At 43.7% G+C, this 21,696-nt stretch overlaps 2 protein-coding genes across 5 annotated transcripts in view; both read right to left on the bottom strand.

The window, feature by feature from the left end:
• Positions 1-1,307, bottom strand: part of SAMD4A (sterile alpha motif domain containing 4A) — a 227,157-nt gene extending 225,850 nt beyond the window's left edge. For 2 of the 4 annotated variants that reach the window (XM_027971877.2, XM_027971880.2), the window contains exon 1: positions 1,106-1,307. The gene's annotated coding sequence lies outside the window, so the exon portion shown is untranslated. Of the gene's footprint in view, positions 1-24; positions 241-1,105 lie in introns of those variants that run through there. The other 2 variants (XM_042252547.2, XM_027971879.3) reach the window with 2 other exon arrangements.
• Positions 1-21,696, bottom strand: part of CGRRF1 (cell growth regulator with ring finger domain 1) — a 63,101-nt gene that overhangs the window by 14,826 nt on the left and 26,579 nt on the right. The window contains exon 6 of the mRNA XM_004010659.6: positions 1,106-21,616. Within this exon, the coding sequence (XP_004010708.1) occupies positions 21,296-21,616 (321 nt within the window). The 3' untranslated portion in view covers positions 1,106-21,295. The remainder of the gene's footprint in view (positions 1-1,105; positions 21,617-21,696) is intronic.

The raw sequence follows: 21,696 nt of genomic DNA, 5'->3' as shown, positions 1-21,696 counted from the left end.
AAATTCCGGCCGCCCCCTCCGCACCCGGATGCTGGAGAGGAGCTATTCCCGTTCTGGGAAAGGCAAGAAGCCTCCTTCCCAGGTGCGTGAGGAAGACCGCACGGCTTCCTGTTGCTGCTGCTGCTGCGAACGGCTAGTGCTCCCCACACACCCCGCCCGGGGTGGCCTCGGGGGCTGTGCCTGCAAACGCCCGCACCAGCAACAGATCTTCCTCGCGCAGAAAACTTGCACTGCGGCTGCGAAGGGGCGCGGGGGTGGGGGTGGGGGCTAATGCAAAGCAGAGGCGGAGGCGCGGCAGCCCGAGTTCCTTCCTCCTCCTCCTCTCCCTCCTCCTCCTCCGCCACCTCTTCCTCCTCCTCCTCTCGGAGAAGCAGCCGAACGGCTGCAGCTCCATCTACAGCAACAGCCAGCATCTCCACCGCCAGGCGCCCCTCTGGATTTAGGCCGTGAGCAGCCGCGGCAGCAGCTCGAGACAAAAATAAACTCTCCCCACCCAGAGCTCAGCGCCCAGCGGGCAGAGGCGCAGCCGGAGCCTCGGCTCCCGCGCGCCGCTCGGCTCCAGCCCACCCGGGAGGTCTCTGAGGGTCCGCTTCGCCCTAAGCGTTCAGATGTGTGCGTGTGTGTGCGTGCGCGCGTGTGTGTACTCGTGTGTGTGCTGTAGGCATCCTGCCCCAGCTCCCGCCGCCTACGGGCGGGTCCGGCCGGCCCAGCGCCTGGCCCGCGCGTCCCAGGCCGAAGTCGGCACGGCCACTGGCGCACGCCGAGCGCGGAGACAGTCGGTGCCCACAGCACTGCCCCCCGCGGCAGGCAGGGCGGTTCCGTGGGGACTGCGGCTCCGTGCCGCCGGCACACGCCCCCGAACGACCGCGAAGAAGAAAAGTTCGGTTTCGAGGGCTCCCCCAGTCCTAACCCTGTCCGGGTGGCCGCCAGCGGCGAAGAAGAGAGAGCCCAGCGACTCGGCCAGCCCTCGAGGGGCGGCTCGCTCTCAGCACCCCAGTTTCCCGGTTCCCAGAACTTCTCGAGCGGAGGCGGGGGAAGGCCCCCGGGAAGGGGACCCAGAGACCGCGGGCCCCTCGGCCTGGGGCGTAGGACAGAGTGCGCTCACCTCGGAGCGGCTCATCCCGGCGGCTCGGGGCCCCACGCGCGGGTCCGGGGCGGCTGTGGCTCTCAGCGAGGCTGGGGGCGCCCGGAGGGCGGGCTGCGGGCCATGCCGTCGGGGCGGGCGGCGCGGAGAGAGTGCGGCGCTGCGGGATCGGGCCGCCGCCGCCGCCGCTCCTGCCGCCTCCAGTGTAGGCTCGCGGAGGACTGAGCCGCCCGAGCCGGAGCTCCCCACATGCTACTGATTAACATACACCATTACATCATGGGCTTGGCAGGGAGCGCCCGAGCGGGGGGAGAGGAACCCGGGCGGCGGCGGCGGCGGCACGCGGGGGGAGTCGGGGGAGGATCCCCGGACCCGGCCGGCGGCGGGGGTGGGGGGAGGTGGATTCCTAAGTGGGGACCAGAAAAGGGGAGGGGAGCGGAGAGGGAGGAGCCAGATGGCGCAGAGGGGTCGGGTTGGAGGAACGGCGGGGCGGAGAGGGAAGAAGTTTGGGGAAGGGGAGGGGTCCAAGTGAATTCCGGCCCTCTGCTGCCTGCCTGTTCTGGAGGGGCCAGGGCGCTTAAGCAGCCGGACTGCGGACGGGAGGGGACCCGGAGGGTGCTTGAGCGGGGGCGGTGCTGCCACCGGCTGCTCGTCCTTGGGAATGTGGTGCGCGGACTCCGGTGACCCCTCGGCCCTACTGGGGCCCGAGGGTGGCAGAGACTTAGGGTCAAGGACGCTGCGGGTGTGGACAGGTTCAGGGGTCGCAGAAGCAAAAGGCAGAGGAGGCCGAGGGGTCGTATGCAGGGCTGGAAGTGCCTGGGCACCAGGCTCCGTGCTGCCCATGTCCTCTATGAGCGCGAGAAGTTCCTGGGCTGCTCACCCCTCGCCCGGGTCGGACCTCAGATGTCCTTTGCTCTTGTGGGCGGCCCCGGCCCCTTTGGGGCCTCGCTCTCCCCTGGGGAAGCCGCCCGACTTTGGGGGCCCGCTGGGAAACTATGCCTGGCGCGCTGGCTGCGGCTGCGGCTCGGGCTGCGGGCCTGGAGCGGAGAGGAGCTCCGCCGCGGGGGGCCAGGAGGCGGGCGAGGCCACCTGTCAGCGCGTCTGCGTCGTCGCAGGGCTGGGCAGCCTTCACCTGGCCCTGCAGAGTGCGCGAGGCCTGGGCCGAGGCTTCAGAGGTCCTCGCCGCGCGCGCCAGGGGGTGGGGTGCAATTGTGGGATGGGGGGTGCGGCGCTGAGGCCAGGCAGCACAGGGAGGTCTGGGAAAGTGGCCTCGGCTGGTCTCCAAGGTAGAGAACTGGTTAAAAATACCCTAAAACCTAAAAATCTCGGTGCCTTCTGATATTATTTGAATATGCACAAGAGGACTTGGTGACCAAATCCAGACTATTCCCCATGTTTTAAGTGAAAACACAGAGCCCTCGAACATTTCTCCAGCAACCTGTGGCTTTCTGTATGAGTACTTCTGAGACATTTGTGAAACGCATGCTTCAAATCCAGCCTCTTTACTCTCGCTAATACAGTATTTTTGAAGATAAAGTGTCTGAGATATTATCCACGGATTTAACACTTCCTTCTTTAACTCCAGCATATGTCCCTGGATTTTCAATCATTTCTTCCTTCCTCCCTCAAACCTAGTTTCTGCACCATTTAGTTCCTGTGAGACACGTGACAGGACCTAACCATCTGCTGGGGTATTGAAAGGTCTGTGGAGCTGCAGAAATTTAGGTGTTACCATTAAAATAGGGTATGTGAATAATTTTCTTAAGCTCATTATTAGCCAGCCAGGAAAGGTATCTGCATAATTTAATGAATATTTTACCCCGAAATCAAGAATTCTAGAGTCAATGGTTTAATTTTGTTTTGTCTTGTTATTACAGAGGCAGGAAATCTTGACTTCATTTTCTCCAAAATGTTATTATCATTACTAAGCTAGTTATTATTATTACTAAGCTAGTACTTAGTAATAATCGCTATCAGAAAATGGGGAAGAAGTTTCCAGCACAGGATATCTCAGTATACACCCTGCTATCAACTGCAACCAAAACAGAAATTGCCCACCTGGGGCTTCCGGAAGCCTCCGAGAGTGTTTTTTTTTTTTTTTAAAGAAAGTGGGAAAAGTCACTTTCATTAATTATTGTCACCTGCAGTTTACTAACTCAATAGTAAAACTAAAAAACAAAACCAACAAACCTTGAAGCAAATTGAATTCTATTTAAACTGAAGAAAGAAAATACTGCCACCTACTGGAAAACCGTACTGCTTACAGCAGCCTTTGACCTAAGGAAAGATTAAGCTAATTTGGGGGCTATTTTTTGAAAAATACAAAAAGGAGCGTCAATGAGTTGCCAACCTGCCTTGTTTTTGTGGGTTCACAATACTTGTGACTCCCCTTGCCTCTGGGCCTTTCCCCTAGTAGTGGAGATGAAACCCAGAGTGGAGATGAAACCCAGTGAGGCTGCTTCACTTCCTCACAGAGTGAAGTCACCCTGAAGGAAGGAAACCAATACTCTCAGTTAAATATTTATTTTTGTCTTAAATACGGATTTTTCCTATTTGAACCTCTACCCAGTTTTTATGGATAATTAAGAAGTGGCTGTGCTCAGACAGTCGTTGAATCAGACACTCAGTCCGATTCCTTGCCGACCTCATGGACTGTAGCCCTCCAGGCTCCTCTGTCCATGGGATTTTCCAAGTGAGAATAATAGACTGGGTTGTCGTTTCCTCCTTCAGGGCATGTTCCTGACCCAGGGATCAAAACCGTGTCTGTTACATTCCCTGCATTGGTAGGCAGATTCTTTACCACTAGCACCACCTGGGAAGATTAAGAAGTGGCTAACAGTTACTAAATACCCACATGACTTGGAAAAGAAGTTTTAGTGCAAATTCTAACTTCCAGAGAATAGATGATTAGGCAGTAACATGGGAGGAGTGGGATTTTATTAATAGGTGAGCTAGAAACATGGCTGGCAGGGAGGGAAGCCAGGAGACAAGCCCAGATCCTTCTCTGTACACTGTACTCAGAAAGGTGCGGGACTGATGAGCATGGAGGCAAGAATAAGCTAAACTGGCCAAGATGTAGAGAAGGATTTGACTATGAAAATATTAGACTTGGGTGACTGAACAGAAGTACCCAGGGGTGAGGAAATCTGAAGACTGATTGAAAGTGAGCCAAGCTGGCATCTCCTCTGATAAAACTCTATCTCTGTATTATTTGCCACTAGGATCTAGTGTGCTTCCTGAAGAGTAAGCACAGCCACAGTTAAGTAGTTTCTGTACTGAGAATATTATTTAAAAATAATTATAACGCCTGCTCTCGTAAACTTGTCACGAGGTCTGAAAATAACTGGCACGTTACTTTGTACATAGTAGGTACTTGATATATATTAGTTTTCCTTCTTTGTAGGCACAGAGTATGTTGATTTGGCTAATTTACATCTTGGGTCTGCCTCATAAAGAAACACGCTTTTTCATTCTTCAAAAACGTGCCCTCTCAAAAGCCCTGTAATAAGGCCTAGGAGAGGATTACCAGGGCTTGAATTAGGATTCGAGGGGATGAAGAGAGCGATGTGGAGGAAGAAACGGCAGAACTGGTGACAGATGGAATGTGGGAAGGCTAAATCAGGAGTCAGGTCTGCTAAGATAGCAACAGTGAAAGGCAAGCTGGGTGAGGCCCAGGAGCCGTGGCTTAGGGAGACTAAACTTGAGTTCAGATCTCATTAGAAGGAGTTCAGAAATATCTCAGTGTTGGCAGGGGCACACATTCAGAGAGAAAGCCGGTAGTCTGTTAGCCCAGGGTAGAGAGCTAATGGCCAGCACCAATTTCCTATATCCCTAGCACCGTTTTATGCCGGCGCCAGGATCATGGTTGCTGACTCAGTTCAGTTCAGTGACTCAGTTCAGTTCAGTCGCTCAGTCGTGTCTGACTCTTTGCGACCCCGTGGACTGCAGCACACCAGTCTTCCTTGTCCATCACCAACTCCCAAAGCTTGCTCAGACTCATGTCCATCGAGTCGGTGATGCCATCCAACCTGGGCTGTTGACTGGCCCAGAGTAAACCTGGCTGGACCAGCCAGTGGTAAAGCAGTGGGACTCTTGAGGAATCTGCTTTTGCTTTTCACTGAAGTTCTTACCACTCTCAGTATAGTTTTCAGATTTTCTTCAGTTCCTCAATTTAGAGGATTTTTCCAGGAAAAAAAAGACTTCTTAAACCCAATGGTAGGAAAACTATCCATGATGACCTATAAAGTTGGGATAGGAGGGGAGAGGGAGGCTCAAGAGGGAGGAGATACATATATAATTATGACTGATTTGCATTGTTGTACAGCAGAAACCAACACAACGTTGTAAAGCAATTATCCTTCAATTAAATTTTCTTTAATTAAAAAACAAAAAAGGAATTCCACTACCCAAAGGCCATTCCCTGGTGGCTCATACAGTAAAGAATCCACCTGCAATGTGGGAGACCTGGGCTTGATCCCTGGGTTGGGAAGATCCCTGGGAGAAGGAAAAGGCTACCCACTCCAGTATTCTGGCCTGGAGAATTCCATGGACAGAGGAGCCTGGCAGGCTACAGTCCCTGGGGTTGCAAAGAGTCGGACATGACTGAGCAGTTTTCATTTCATGTCACTTCACTCAAAGGCCATAACAGATGTGATTAGTTACTCTTCAGGAGTCAAACATGAATATGAATTGGATGGACTTGTTGAATTCATGACGAAAAGATTTTTTTTTAATTTTGGTAAAATATGCATAACATAAAGTTTACCCTTTTAACCAGTCTTAAGTATAAAATTCCATCACATGAAGTATTCACATTGTTTGTACAACCATCTTGAAGTATCCATTTCCAGGTCTTTTTCATCTTACCAAACTGAATTTCTGTACCTGTTAAACAATAAATCTTCATTCCTCCATGCCCTTGGTCTCTGCGAACCACCGTTTCTACTTTTTGTTTCTATGAATTTGTCTATTCTAGGTACCTCATAAGTGTACTCATACAATATTGTCCTTTTGTGTTTCGCTTATTTCACTTAGCATAATGTTTTCAAGCTTCATCCATATTATGGCATGTATCAGAATGTTATTCCTTTTTAAGGCTGATTAATGTTGCATGAAGACAACTTTTGAGACAGCTTTCTCTAGAATGGAGTTTGATAAGAAAGGTGAACTCTAGTTTGTAGGGCGTATATTCAGGTAAATGGTCTTTTTGACTGATTTCTAAAGAGTATAATCCAAACTTGCTACCTGGCACTTAAATAAAACACAAATTCAATTGAACCACAATTTCAAACACAAATGCAGATGGGTTCACACTTTTTAAAAATAAGCAAATCTGTGAAATTTTAAGCTATAGGTTTTTTACAGTAAAATATCTTACATCATAGATAAATTTGCAAATAAATATAGTCAAAAGGTTAAATATAAGTGTTGTAAACTACTCCTATTTACAGGCTTTGTATAGGTTAGGATTATGAAAGTAGGAGCTTAGATCTTTTAGAGGGATAAATTGCCCTAGAATATCATGAGAGGAAAGAAAGCAAAAATTATTTGTCTAGAAGTAGTTGATTTAAGAATTGCCAGTATCTTTTCGAACTGAAAATGCTCTTGAAACATGTCCACAGTTTTAAATATTAGGTTGGCACAAAAGTAATTGGAGTTTTGGACCATGAACTTTAAATCATCATAACTAGGCTCAAACACATTTTTATTAATTAAAATAAGAGCAATTACAACAACACATTTTGCCAGTGAGAAATAAGTTTGTTTATAGCTATAGTGTAAAACTCTGTGCTTCAGGATTCAAGGAACTCTTGGAAAGCATTTTCTGCCTCCTACTTGTTGTGGAAGCATTTTCCCTGCAAAAAGTTGCTTTAAGAACTGGGAGTCAAGTTGGTGAGAAGTCAAGTGAATATGGCAGATGAAGAAAAAAGTCATAGCCCAGTTTTGAAGCACTGATTGTGCAAGTCAGGCATTGTCATGGAGAAAAATTGGGCCCTTTCTGTTGACCAGTGACGGCTGCAGGCATTGCAGTTTTTGGTGCAACTCATCGATCTCTGAGCATACTTCTCAGATGTCATGGTTTCGCTGGGATTCAGAAAGCTGCAGTGGATCAGAGCAGCAACAGACCACCAGTAACCATGATCTTTCTTTGGTTCAAGTTTCGCTTTGGGAAGAGCTTTGGAGCTTCCTCTTGGTCCAACCACTGAGCTGGTCATTGCAGATTATTGTACAAAATCCACTTTTCATTGCATGTCACAATGTGATCAAGAAATGGTTCATTGTTGTGTAGAATAAGAGAAGACAACTTATTTGACAGCTTTAAATTTGTGGTCAGCTCATGAGGCACCCACTTATCGAGGTTTTTCACCTTCCCAATTTGCTTTAAATGCCTAGTGGCCATAGAATGGTTCATGTTGAGTTCTTTGGCAACTTCTCGTGTACTGTAAGAAAGTCAGCTTTGATGATTGCTTTCAGTTGGTCCTTGTCAACTTCTGATGGCCAGCCGCTATGCTCCTCATCTTCAAGTCTCTTGAGTCCTTTACAAAACTTCCTGAACCACCACTGCACTCTATGTTCATTTCATTAGCAGTTCCAGGCCAAATGCATTGTAGATGTCTTGAGTTTTCTCCACTGTTTTATGACTCATTTTGAACTCAAATAAAAAAATTGCTCAAATCTGCATTTTGTCTAACATTATTTCTATAGTATAATATAAAATAAACAGAAGGTATGTCATTAGCCAAAAAAAAAAACGCATAAGCGAGAAATGGACATTAAAATGATGTATAACCACATTTGTTTAAGAGAGCATTCCAATATCAAATGGCAATGTTCAACAATACGAAACAGCAATTTCTTTTTTACTAACCTAACAGCTGACATTTTTTCCTAAATTAACAAACTCCTCTTTATTTTTAAACTTTTAATTTTGTATTGGAATATAGCTGATCATTTTTTATTTGTATGGGAGTATAGATGATTGATGAGCATGAAGGAGGAGAATGAAAGAGCTGGCTTAAAACTAAATATTAAAAAATGAAGATCATGGCATCTGGCTCCATTCCCTCATGGAAAAGAGAAGGGGAAAAGGTGGAAGTAGTGACAGATTTCCTCTTGGGCTCTAAAATCACTGTGGATGGTGACTGCAGCCTTGAAATCAGAAGATGTTTGCTTCTTGGTGAAAGCTACGACAAATCTAGACAGTGTGTTGTAAAGCAGGGACATCACTCTGCCGACAAAGTTCTATATAGTCAAGGCTGTGATCACCCCAGTGGTCAGGTAAGGTTGTGAGAGCTGGACCGTAAAGAAGGCAGAGAGCTGAAGAATTGATGCTTTTGAACTGTGGTACTGGAGAAGACTCCTGAGAGTCCCTTGGACAGCAAGGAGTCAAAACCAGTCAATCCTCAGGGAAATCAACCCTCAATACTCATTGGAAGGACGGATGCTAAAGCTGAAACTCCAGTATTTCGGTCATCTGATGTAAACAGCAGACTCACTGGATGCTGGGAAAGATTGAGGGCAGAAGGAGAAGAGGGCATCAGATGATGAGATGGCTGAATGGCATCACCAATGCAATGGATATGAATTTGGGCAAACCTTGGGAGATTGGTGATGGACCAACAGGCCTGCGTGCTGCAGTCAATCCATGGGGTTGCAAAGAGTCAGACACGACTGGGTGACTGAACAGCAACATAGCTGATTAACGGGCTTCCCAGGGGTGCTAGTAGTAAAGAACCCACCTGCCAATGCAGGAGACATAAGAGACTTAGGTTTGATCTCTGGATTGGGAAGATCCCCTGGAGGAGGGCGTGGTAACCCACTCCAGTTTCCTTGCCTGGAGAAGTACCCATGGACAGAGGAGCCTGCCGGGCTACAGTCCATAGGGTTGCAAAGAGTCGGACACGACTGAAGCGACTTAACACGTACATAATACTTAACACACACATACTACTTAACACGCACATAACTGATTAACAATGTTGTGATAGTTTCAGTAGACAGCAAAGGGAGTCAGCCATACATATACATGTATCCATTCTCACCCAAACTCCCCTCCCATCAACATGGAGCAGTGTTCTCTGTGCTATGCAGTAGATCCTTGTTGGTTATCCATTTAAAACAGAGCAGTGTGTACATGTCAATCCCAAACTCCCTAACAATCCCTAAATAGCTGAAATTCTGTAATGTACACATCTAAAGTCATATTTCTATAATCTAAACAAAGATCAGACTCCCCTTCTCCAATACTCTTTAAAGCAACCTATCTGTGATGAGAACATTCCAAGACTGCTGGCACCAACTTTCTTTTAACCAGATACTACTGTTGCATAGGATACATTAAATATTGATTAATCCCACATTTTCCACATCCTTGAAATGTCCCTAGTTAGAAAATGTATGAGAAACTGCCTGGTTACACATTTAAATTTTATTGCAAAATTTCTCAGAGCCTTTGTTGTGCTAGTGTTCATTGTGCTCTTCTGGAGAGTACAGTATATGGCAGGTCCTAAGAAAGCATCACTACGAACAAAGCTAGTGGAGGTCATGGAATTCCAGTTGAGCTATTTCAAAGCCTGGAAGATGATGCTGTGAAAGTGCTGCACTCAATATGCCAGCAATTTTGGAAAACTCAGCAGTGGCCACGGGACTGGAAAAGGTCAGTTTTCATTCCAATCCCAAAGAAAGGCAATGCCAAAGAATGCTCAAACTACCACACAATTGCACTCATCTCACATGCTAGTAAAGTAATGCTCAAAATTCTCCAAACCAGGCTTCAGCAATACATGAACCGTGAACTTCCTGATGTTCAAGCTGGTTTTAGAAAAGGCAGAGGAACCAGAGATCAAATGGCCAACATCTGCTGGATCATGGAAAAAGCAAGAGAGTTCCAGAAAACATCTATTTCTGCTTTATTGACTATGCCAAAGCCTTTGACTGTGTGAATCACAATAAACTGTGGAAAATGCTGAGAGAGATGGGAATCTCAGACCACCTGACCTGCCTCTTGAGAATTCTGTATGCAGGTCAGGAAGCAACAGTTAGAACTGGACATGGAACAACAGACTGGTTCCAAATAGGAGGAGGAGTACATCAAGGTTGTATATTGTCACCCTGCTTATTTAACTTCTATGCAGAGTACATCATGAGAAACGCTGGACTGGAAGAAACACAAGCTGAAATCAAGATTGCCGAGAGAAATATCAATCACCTCAGATATGCAGATGACACCACCCTTAATGGCAGAAAGTGAAGAGAAACTAAAAAGCCTCTTGATGAAAGTGAAAGAGGAGAGTGAAAAAGTTGGCTTCAAGCTCAACATTCAGAAAACGAAGATCATGGCATCCGGTCCCATCACTTCATGGGAAATAGATGGGAAACAGCGGAAACAGTGTCAGACTTTATTTTTCTGGGCTCCAAAATCACTGCAGATGGTGACTGCAGCCATGAAATTAAAAGACGCTTACTTCTTAGAAGAAAAGTTATGACCAACCTAGATAGCATATTCAAAAGCAGAGACATTACTTTGCTGACTAAGGTCCGTCTAGTCAAGGCTATGGATTTTCCTGTGGTCATGTATGGATGTGAGAGTTGGACTGTGAAGAAAGCTGAGTGCCGAAGAATTGATGCTTTTGAAGTGTGGTGTTGGAGAAGACTCTTGAGAGTCCCTTGGACTGCAAGGAGATCCAACCAGTCCATTCTGAAGGAGATCAGCCCTGGGATTTCTTTGGAAGGAATGATGCTGAAGCTGAAACTCCAGTACTTTGGCCACCTCATGCGAAGAGTTGACTCACTGGAAAAGACTTTGATGCTGGGAGGGATTGGGGGCAGGAGGAGAAGGGGATGACAGAGGATGAGATGGCTGGATGGCATCACGGACTTGATGGACATAAGTCTGAGTGACCTCCGGAAGTTGGTGATGGACAGGGAGGCCTGGCGTGCTGCGATTCATGGGGTCGCAAAGAGTCGGACACAACTGAGCGACTGAACTGAATTGAAAGTTCCTGGAGCCCAGAACGCCTTCTTCATAGGTCTTGTAGTACAGTGTTGCCTGGGACATGGTTTGGGAAATGCTGGTCTGATAAAGGGTTGTGATGAATTAATTTGTAAGGCAGCAGTGGAGAAACAGACATACAGAACAGACTATGGTCACGGGGAGAGGGGAAGAGAGAGTGAGATATATGGAAGAGCAACATGGAGACTTACATTACCATATATAAAATAGATAGCCAATGGGAATTTGCTATATGTCTCAAGGAACTCAAACAGGGGCTCTTTATCAACCTAGAGGGGTGGGATGGAGAGGGAGATAAGAGGGAGGTTCAAGAGGGAGGGGACATATGTACACGTATGGCTGATTATATTGATGTTTCAGAGAAAACAACAAAATTCTGTAAAGCAATTATCCTACAATTAAAAAATAAAAATGTAAAAAGAACAAGGAAAACAATAAAAATGAAGAAAGAATTTAAAATTGTACCCACAGTTCAATATTGAAAAGCAGGTACTTTTCAGCCAATGTAGGAAGGTGATTAGTGATTATGAGCACAAGCTTCCGGCAAAATAAAACAAAGCAGAACTGGATTCAAATCCTATCTTTACCACATAGTGGATGTGTGATATGGGCTATTCAACCTAAGTTGGTCTCAGTTTTCTATCTGCTGTGTAAACTGAGCCAGGTATCTAGGAGGTAATATCTAATTGTATCAATTAGTATAGCCAGGAAACAGAAACCACTAGTTATTTTTATCAGAGACCATGAATATAAAGAGTTGGTTGCTAAAAAGTCGAAAGAACACGAAGGTATCTCACAGGTAGCAATTGCAGGAAGCAGCTATCACCCAGAGGGCTGGGAAAACAAAATGAAGAAGTTGGAATGATAAAAACTTAGAGGTTTGGAGGAGGGGCTCCTCAGAGCTAGAACTCAGGTCTCTGAGGAGGGGGCACTGCTAGGCTGGGGTCCGTGTCCTCAAGGGGTTGAGGAGGCAGGTTTGGCAAATGTTGAGAGGACTGCAATCTGGTTTCAACTGCCACTTCTGAAATCAACCAGCAATGTCAAGGTAAAGAAGCGAGGCTTGAGTGATGCTCACAGGAACAGGAAGCTAGCATGAAGCCCACAGGAAACCAACAGGAAGGAGCAAATCCCTTCTTCCTCCTGTCTTCCAGTTTCCCTCTATTGTTCTAGTTTACAAAGTCTCATAGGGAGCCCGCTGACAAAGCAGAAATGTGGTTTGCTGAGTCCTACCCCAGCATCGGGCTTCACAGGTAGTGCAGTGGTAAAGAATCCACCTGCCAAGCTGGAGAGGTGGGTTCAATCCCAGGGTCAGGAGGATCCCATGGAGAAGGGAGTGGCGACCCACTCCAGTATTCTGACCCATGGACAGAGGAACCTGGCAGGCTACAGTCCATGGGGTCACAAGAGTCAGACATGACTTATCAACTGAGCACAAACACACACACCAGCATCACAAAGCCAAGTATAGAAGGGTGGGTTTGCATCTGAGAGGGAATAACAATTGCTGGCACAAATACAAGGCTGCCATCTATGGGGTCACTCAGAGTCGGACTCGACTGAAGTGGCTTAGCAGCAGCAGCAGCAGCAGCAGAGCATCAAAAGTCTATGACAGCTATTGCTCCTCCCTGAACCTGACTGACAGTCCAATGCCTGGTGTGGATTTGCAGAACTTCCATACGACCTATACAGTAAAGAGAGACAAACCTAAATGCCTGCAAGTTCAACGAAATAAGTGAAACAAGCCTAAATGCAGGCTTAACATCACAGCTCAAACTTCAAATGCCTAAAACTGAACTCCTGATTCTGCCCCTTCCACCCTCCCCAAATGCATCCCCCCTCAGTTTTTTAAAAGTGCAACAAGGTTACCTCCCTGCTCTGACTCTCCAATGTCTTCCCACTGCAGGAGGACCATCCTGACTCCTGCTCATGACAAGGTCTGCCCTCTCTCCAACCGCATCCACATACCTCCTCCTCCTTCACCCACTTCCAGGCCCATAGGACTTTCTCTCTTCCTCTACCACCCAAGTTCTTTTTCATATTGTGCTTTTTGCTTCTTCCATCCAATATCCTGTACCCAGGCTTCTGACAAGGCTGGTTTCCTCAATCCTTAGGGCTCAGCTCAGTTGTAGGCTCTTCAGAGAGACCTCCACCAACACCATCCTATCTGGTTACCTGGTAATTTGCTTTTTTCCTTTGGAGTATGCAGCATAAGCAGTATCATCTTATTTGTTAAATTTACTATTTATTGTTAGTCCCCTCCACTCATTCAAGTGAATTCCACAAGGACAAAGACCTCCCGTATCGTGTTCATCCTCTAGCTCTAGCACCAAGCACAGCAGCTAATCCAAATAAGACCCAAGTATTCATTAGATGAATAGATGGTGTTCTGAGTGTACAAACGTGAATAAGACAGAATCTTACCAGTTTTACCAACTGTTATCAACTTCACCCAGCCCACAACTAACAGCTATCCTAGACCCCTTGGACTTCAAAAAGATCAAACCAGTCAATCCTAAAAGAAGTCAATCCTGAATATTTATTGGAAGGACTGATGCTGAAACTGAAGCTCCAATACTTTGGCCACCTGATGTGAAGAACTGACTCACTGGAAAAGACCCTGATGCTGGGAAAGATTGAAGACAGGAGGAGAAGGGGGCAACAGAAGATTAGATGCTTGGATGGCATCACCGACTCGATGGACATGGGTTTGAACAAGCTCTGGGAGTTGGTGATGGATAGGGAAGCCTGGTGTGCTGCAGTCCATGGGATCACAAAGAGTTGGACTGAGAAACTGAACTGAACTGAACTACACCTCTCATCTCCATGATCCAAATTGATTAAGTCCTTAGGATCTTGCTCTTTCTCAACTGGATTACTGTAATAGTATCTCAATCCTGATTTTACCATTGTTAGTCTTCTCTCATTTCAAACTCTAAACTATCCTACAAGTTTATATATTTATTCATAAGTAATTGACATGTTCTGCAGCTAATCCGAGATTAGTAAAATTTAATTTCTTATGCAGATAAAAATAAACATGAATTCCAATCTTTTCCCCACATTCCACTTTGTAGATCGCTACATTCAAAGCACTTCTAATACTGACATTTCTTAAATGCATATCTGACTGTATTGCTCTGTTTAAAATTACTGCAGTGATTTGTCAGTACTTTTAAGATTTGATCATCTGAATTTTATCCTTTGGTTAATCACACTGATAAATTTGCATATGTTGAAGCATCCTTCACCTCCCTGGAAAATATTCCACATGATCACAATGTATGATTCTCTTCATTATTGTTGAATTTGGTTTGCTAATATTTTGTTGAGGATTTCCATGCGCAAATGAATGAAGTTGAATCATATCATATACAAAATTTAACTCAAAATTGATTATTGACCTAGATGATAAAACTTAAAAAAAAAGGATTAAATCTTTGTGACCTTGAGTTAGGCAAACCTTTCTTAGATGTGACAACAAAACAGTAGCAGAAGAAAAAACAGCTAAGTTGGACCTCATAAATATTAAGAACTTTCATGCTTCAAAGAGCACCACAAAGAAAATGAAAAGAGATCCCCCCATAGAATGGGAGCAAATATTTGTAAATCATATATCTGATAAAGGACTTGTATATAGAATATAAACCCTTAAAAGTCAATAACAAAAAGTCAATTCAATTTTAAAATGGGTCATGCTGCTGCTGCTGCTAAGTCGCTTCAGTGTCTGACTCTGCCTACCAGGCTCCCCCGTCCCTGGGATTCTCCAGGCAAGAACACTGGAGTGGGTTGCCATTTCTTTCTCCAATGGATGAAAGTGAAAAGTGAAAGTGAAGTCACTCAGTCATCTGACTCTTAGCGACCCCATGGACTGCAGCCCACCAGGCTCCTCTGCCCATGGGATTTTCCAGGCAAGAGTACTGAGTCTAAATAAATACACAAATGGCTAATAAGCACATGAAAAGATGCTCCACATTAGCCATTAGGCAAGTGCAAATTAAAACCAGAGATATACTGTAGAATGGTAGTTGCCAGGGACTGGCATGAGGGGGAAATAGGGAGTTGTTGTTTAAAGGGTGCAGAGTTTCAGTTTTGCAAAATGGAAGTTCTGGAGATCTGTTGTGCAACAATGTGATGTATTAACACTACTAAACTATACGTTTTTAAAGGGTAAGAATGGTAAATTTTATGCTATATATATTTTTTTACCCAATAAATTTTGATGCCACTTCACACCCACTAGGATGGCAATAGTAAAAATGTAATAACAAGCGTTGACGAGGATGTGAGAAAATTGGAACCCTGTTCATTGCTGGTGAGAATGTAAAAGGGTACAGCTGCTCTGAAAACAGTTGGGAAGTTCCTCAAATTGTTGAACATAGAGTTGTGATATGAACCAGCACTTCCACTTGTAGGCATATACCCAAGAGAAATTAAAACATATGTTCCCATAAAAACTTGTAGCCAATGTTCACAGCAGCATTTTTCATAATAGCTGAAAAGTGAAAAAATCTAAATGTCCATCAACTGATGACTGGATAAATACAATGTGTTATAGCTGCACAATGGGATATTATTTGGCAATAAAAAAGTAAAACGCTGATTTATTCTATAACATGGATGAACCTTACAACATTATGCTAAGTGTTGTTTTGTGGCCAGTTACAAAAGGCCACATGGTGTGTGTGATTTCATTTGTGATTCTACATGTAATTACATTCTATTTAGTGTCCAGAATAGGCTGGTGCAGTGGTAAAGAATCCACCTGACAATGCAGGAGATGAGACGGATCCCGTGGAGGAAGAAATGGCAACACACTCCAGTATTATTGAAGAATCCTATAGACATAGGAGTCTGGTGGGCTACCACCCATGTGGTCACAAAGAGTCAGACACAACTGAGCAACTGAGCATGCATGCACAGGCAAATCTACACTTTTTACTATAAAGAAGGTAAATTGGTGGTTGTATAGGGTTGGGGGAAGATGGCAGGGATTTGGGGTGATGGCTAAATGTACACAGGGTTTCTTTTGTGGGTAATTAAAGTGTTCTGAAATTAATTGTAGTGGTGGTTGGAAAATTCTGTGAGTACATTAAACTCTTGAATGGGGGAATTATATGGTATTTAAACTGTATCTCTGTTAAGCTGTTAAAAAGAAAAAAGGCAAAAACAGGTAAGGCCTTGCAGCTTTTACCTTGTTTAGTAGGAACACTCACTCTTGAAATCCTGAGCCCCCATTTAAGGAATTTCTCTTAAGACCACCTGGCTGTGACAAAGTCCAAGCCACCCAACGAGGCCACAAGTTGTCCCAGCTCATCCCAGCTTTTGATCATCACAGCCTGAGCACCACATACATAAGTGAAGAGCCTCCAGATAACTTTAGTCCTCTGGCCTTGAGTCACTTCAGTCATTTGGGTCTTCCCAGCTAAGCTTCTAGACATCCCCATCCCTGCCATATCCTGTCCCAATACCTGACCACACCATCTGTGAGCATAATAAAATGGGGGTTGTTTTATACAACTCCATTTTGGGATGGTCTGCAAAGCCCACTCTTCTGATTTTCCTTCTACCTCACTGTTTACTTCTCATTGTACTGGTCCCCTGCCACCCCCAGTCTGCCCAAATGCTGGAGTATCCCCTCAGTCCATGGACCACTTCTATCCCCGCGCTCAGCCCATCAGTGATCTCACGTGGACTCACGGCTTTAAATGCCATGCTGATGACATGGCATCAAGGTAAGATGAAATTTACCAGTCAGACCTCTCCTCTGAACCTCAGAGAACTATATTCACCTGTTTATTTGAGATCCCTACTTGGATGTCTGACTGGCATCCAAAATGGAGCAAAAACACAGCAACTCTTTTCCTCCAAAACCACTTTTCTCAGTTGCTTCCGTCTCAGTTAAGTGCCCCTCTCAGCCTTGCAGTGGCTTAGGTCTTTGTCTAGATATACGCAGCTCACTTCCTGGTCTTCTACAGTTCTCTATTAATAAATTCCTGGTGAGGCCTTTCCTGACCATTGCATTTGAAGTAGAATCCTCACTTCCATCTTTCTCATTGCCAACTCACCATCTCAGCTTTGATTTTCTCCATAGCACTTAACCTCCACTTGATACATGGTATCATTTACTAATTTGTCCTTCTCTTTCCTAGAATGTAAGGTCCATGCAGATGAGGGGTTTTGTGTATTTTTTTCACTGTTGTATTCTCGTGCTCACACAATGTGTAAACGTCTTTGGCACTCAGTAATCATTCAGTTACTGAATAATTAGAGTTCAGGGAGCAAAAGAGATGAGATCAAGAATATAAGCAGTGTTGGCCCCAAAAGGAGATATAATATACTTCCTCTTTGGGGGAAGAGAGAAAAGAGTGGCTTTGAATATGTAAACAAGATACTAACAGTAATACCTGTCATACATGAGAGAATAGTATATGCTATGCCCAGGTCCAACTACTTCACACACGTATTAACTCTCAACACATATATTAACTCTTCATGCATATATTAACTCTCAGCTCACATGTAGAAAATTCTCAACAGCCTATAGGTAGGTTCTATTATCACTATTTTTATAGATGAGGAAACTGATCAGAGTGACTGAGGTTGAGTAACTTGTCCAAGGGAGAAGTGGAAGAGCTGGGATTAAAAACTCAAGATATAATGACTTTAGTGTCTGTCATTTTAACCCATCTTTTGAAGGTTTTTTCTGAAAGTGATATAGCAGTGGTAGTGTACAGAACTTGAGAAGAGTGGAAGAGAAATAGCTGTTGGGAGTTCAGTAGAGGGTCCATTAGGAAAACAATAAAAGGATTGTTGAGCAGCAGTGAACACCTGGGAGTGACTAAGCAAAGAAGTTTCTTAGTGGACTCTTAATTAGTTAGACCACTTGAACTTCTGTGGTAATAGCAGTAAAGAAGCATAATTGAGGTAAGCCAAGTATGTGAATTCCTGGGGCAGGTAGAGTGGAGAGATTAAGAAAGCAAGTTAAGATGATAACATAACATATTTGAAACAGTTAAGCAGGCAACCCAGGAGCAAGTTAATGAATAATTAGAATAGACTCGGGGACCCAGAAACTAGAGGTTGTGATGACAAGAAGGAAGATTCAGGAGAAATATAGGGAAATACAGAAAGGAATTCAGAGTTCAAAATCTAGGTAATGGAGTTCAGGAATTATCCAGTGGAACAGGGCCCATCTGAGGCAGGATTCAATAGAGGAGGCTGCAATGAATCACCTCAACCCACTCTTCCTAAACCCCAGATTATCTATATTGATGCTTCAAATTCCCACAAGCCAAGACAAAACTCTTCATTCCACAATTAGTGGGAAGGCTTTAAAAATACAATAGCTCCAATGGGAAATAATTCAGTGATTTGTGTTGAGCTGTTATGTAACAGTTGTTAAGTTCCTCCCCTAGAGGTGGTTTAGACATTGTTTAGACATTAGGAACTCTCATAGGTGCCAAGCTGGGAAAAATGGGTCATTGAAAAAGGAGGTGGCTAGTCACCTATTAGATCTGCTTAATGTATCCCTGGTTCAGATTTTCGGAAAGTACCAACTACTCTATATAAACCACTTAGTGCATTTAGTGTTAATTGCTCAGTCATGTCCGATTCTTCGCACTCCCATAGACGGGGGAGCCTGGTGGGCTGCCGTCCAGGGGGTCGCACAGAGTCGGACACGACTGAAGTGACTTAGCAGCAGCAGCAGCAGACTGTAGCCTACCAGGTTCCTCTGTCTATGGGATTCTTCAGGGAAGAGTGGGTTGCCATTTCCTACTCTAGGGGATTTTCCTAATTCAGGGATCGAACTCAGGTCTCCTGCATCGGCAGACAGATTCTTTACCATCTGAGCCACCAGGCAAGCCCTAAATCACATTTCATCTAGTGGTCCAGTCAAATAAGATGCTTTTATAGATGCTCTCACAAGATGTCTCTTATTCATTGCCATTGGCAAATTATGGCATAAGCCTCTAAGAGTCAGTGTACTTGTTTTTAATTGATTATTTACCAGATTTCACATATTTATTACTATTGAGGTTAGGAAAAACAATTATTTTAGTTGCAGCAGAGGGGAATGAAGGGCAAATCATCTTTTAGAGCTATGAAAAATGATGGGTGAATGGATAAACAAACTATGATATATACATATACCAGAATATTTTTTAGCCTTAAAATAGAAATTCTGAGACATGACACACCTTGAAGATATTATACTTAGTGAAATAAGCTGGACACCAAAGGATAAATATTGTATGATTTCATGCCTATGAAGTACCTAGAATAGCCAAATTCACAGAGACAGAAGACAGAACGGTGGTTGCCTAGGAGCTGAAGGGACAGGTAATGAATAAGGAGTTACTGTTTGATGGGTGTAGAGCTTCAGTCTAGGATAATGGAAAATGTCTGAAGATGGAAACTGGTGGTGGTCGAACAACGACATGAAAGTACTTAATGCCACTGAACTGCATACTTCAGAATGGTTAAAATGGTAACTTTTACGTCATATCTATTTTACTACAATAAAAAAAAAGTTACGAAAAATAGCATAAGATTGCAGGTGGAATCTACCTAAGATGAGAAAGTAAGCATGTGTCTAGGACAGTTTAGGTACAAACAGACCTGTAAAGGGAAGCAGGATGATAAGGATGTCAAAATGACCCCTGAGTAGTCCCCTGCAATCGATATACAAAGTGAAGTTCCCAGATGAACTGCTATATAGCTAGCCAACTGCAACAAGGACTGTAGCTTTTGACCACCGGGTTCCAGGCTTAGAACAGGGCTTAAGGAACATCTCAGTCAGGGATGTGCTTCTAATAAGGCATCAATGCTTCTGTTAGAGACAGATATTTTGAGGTCAGGAGCCTTGTCAGATTCTTTGTAGCTCAGACTCCCAAAAGGTATCTGGCCCCTAGAAGATATTTGTTACCTAGTTATTGAATACAGATGAAATTTGATTTGGTTTATAAAATGAAGAAAAAGTAGTATCTTTTTGAGAGTGCTATATTTGATGGGAATAAAATAATCTTATATAAACACAATGATATAAAGATAAGGCATAATTTTTAATACAAACAGGACAAAATAAGGCTTGGAAATCTCCCTGCATGTCACAGTTTATTTGCCATGATATAATTTCTTAGTGAATTAAAGGTAATTTCCATTGAAGAAACAGGAAGCTCTGTTTTACTTTATTCTTCTTAATCATCTTGGGAAAAGTGGGGAATGGGGCTTTTTTTGACTACCAGGTTCCTCAACTCCTAAGAGGACGTAACATAGGATAAACAAAGTGATTTACTATTCAGAAGGACATGGGGTTAATCTGGCGTTAAAACACACACACACACTAGAAAAAAATAGTTTGTTTCTTTTAGTGATTTTTCTGGCTCTGAAACCTCTCCAGTTTTGGATGGATTCTTTATGCAGGAGGAAATCTAAGGTAAGGTATTGAGAGTCTCACAGATCTTCCCTAGTAGGTCATATCCTACTAATCTAATCATACTTGACAATAAATTTAATTATCCAAGAAATTTTATTATCCATGTTTTATATATCTGCTTCCTATAAATGAGTATCATTTAAATCTATGATATACTGAGAACAGTCAAGAATTATTTCTTGCATTTATAATTTAAGAAGCTATATTTAAAAATTAAGATATGTTTATGTGACTATGATTATAAGGAAAATGAGAAACCAAAACAGATGGATGTTTATAAAAACTGATATTTCAGGAAAGGATTTAAAGTTAGAAGCCCTTTCCAACTCTTTTGTAAACTAAGAAACATACAATTATTTTAAGAAGAATTCAGCTTTTACCCAATTGCACTCCAGATTACATCAAAGAAAAAACAGTCTGAAATCTTAAGACTTTTACTTTCTCAAATTTTAGGTGGATTGCTTTTCAGAATTTTTCTAATTGATATTACATGAAATCCTCTAGCTGATAAAAGGCCAAATGTTTACGTTCTTCACAAGAGGTTGAATAGGTTTTTATGCATTGACACAGAGTGGAAGTTCAGTATTTGCCATACTGAACAGCAAGGAATAATTAATTTTCGCCATCCATGTATCGTACAAATATGAAGTTAAAATAGAATTTTCACTGATGGTTAATACTGTAGATCCCATGTTATGATTAATTCCAAGAATGCAGTTTGCATCTTCAGTGGGTAGTGTACTTTTCAGTTGTTATAACATCCTCAGAGACTTTTCAGTTTGTCTTTATCTTGCTCTTTTTGACTGCAAAGTGCAAAAGATTCCTGAACGAACTGCCTACACATTGGGCACTGCTGAAAATACTTAACACAGCCATCACACAAGCACGTGTGTCTACATGGCAGGAGCACCCAGTTCACAGTCCCGTTCTGGCAAACCACACAGTCCTTGCTATTCTCTTCTGGAGGCTCCACTTCACTTTCAGATAGTCCTGCCTTTTCTAGCAAACTTCGGTCTGTGTTTTTTTCTTCTGGAGAAGAATCGCTGGAGGGAGTAGAATTATTATTTGCAGACATGAAAAGTTGCTGAAAATCAAAGAAACAAATGTAAAAATAATTACAAATGACAATTATGCTTCAAATATAGGGGTTATAAGAGCTGCTAA

The sequence above is a fragment of the Ovis aries genome, chromosome 7 (genome assembly GCF_016772045.2).
Source record: "Ovis aries strain OAR_USU_Benz2616 breed Rambouillet chromosome 7, ARS-UI_Ramb_v3.0, whole genome shotgun sequence".
Lineage (NCBI taxonomy): Eukaryota > Metazoa > Chordata > Mammalia > Artiodactyla > Bovidae > Ovis > Ovis aries.
Note: the sequence above shows the minus strand (reverse complement) of the source record. Positions and strands in the feature narration are given on the sequence as shown.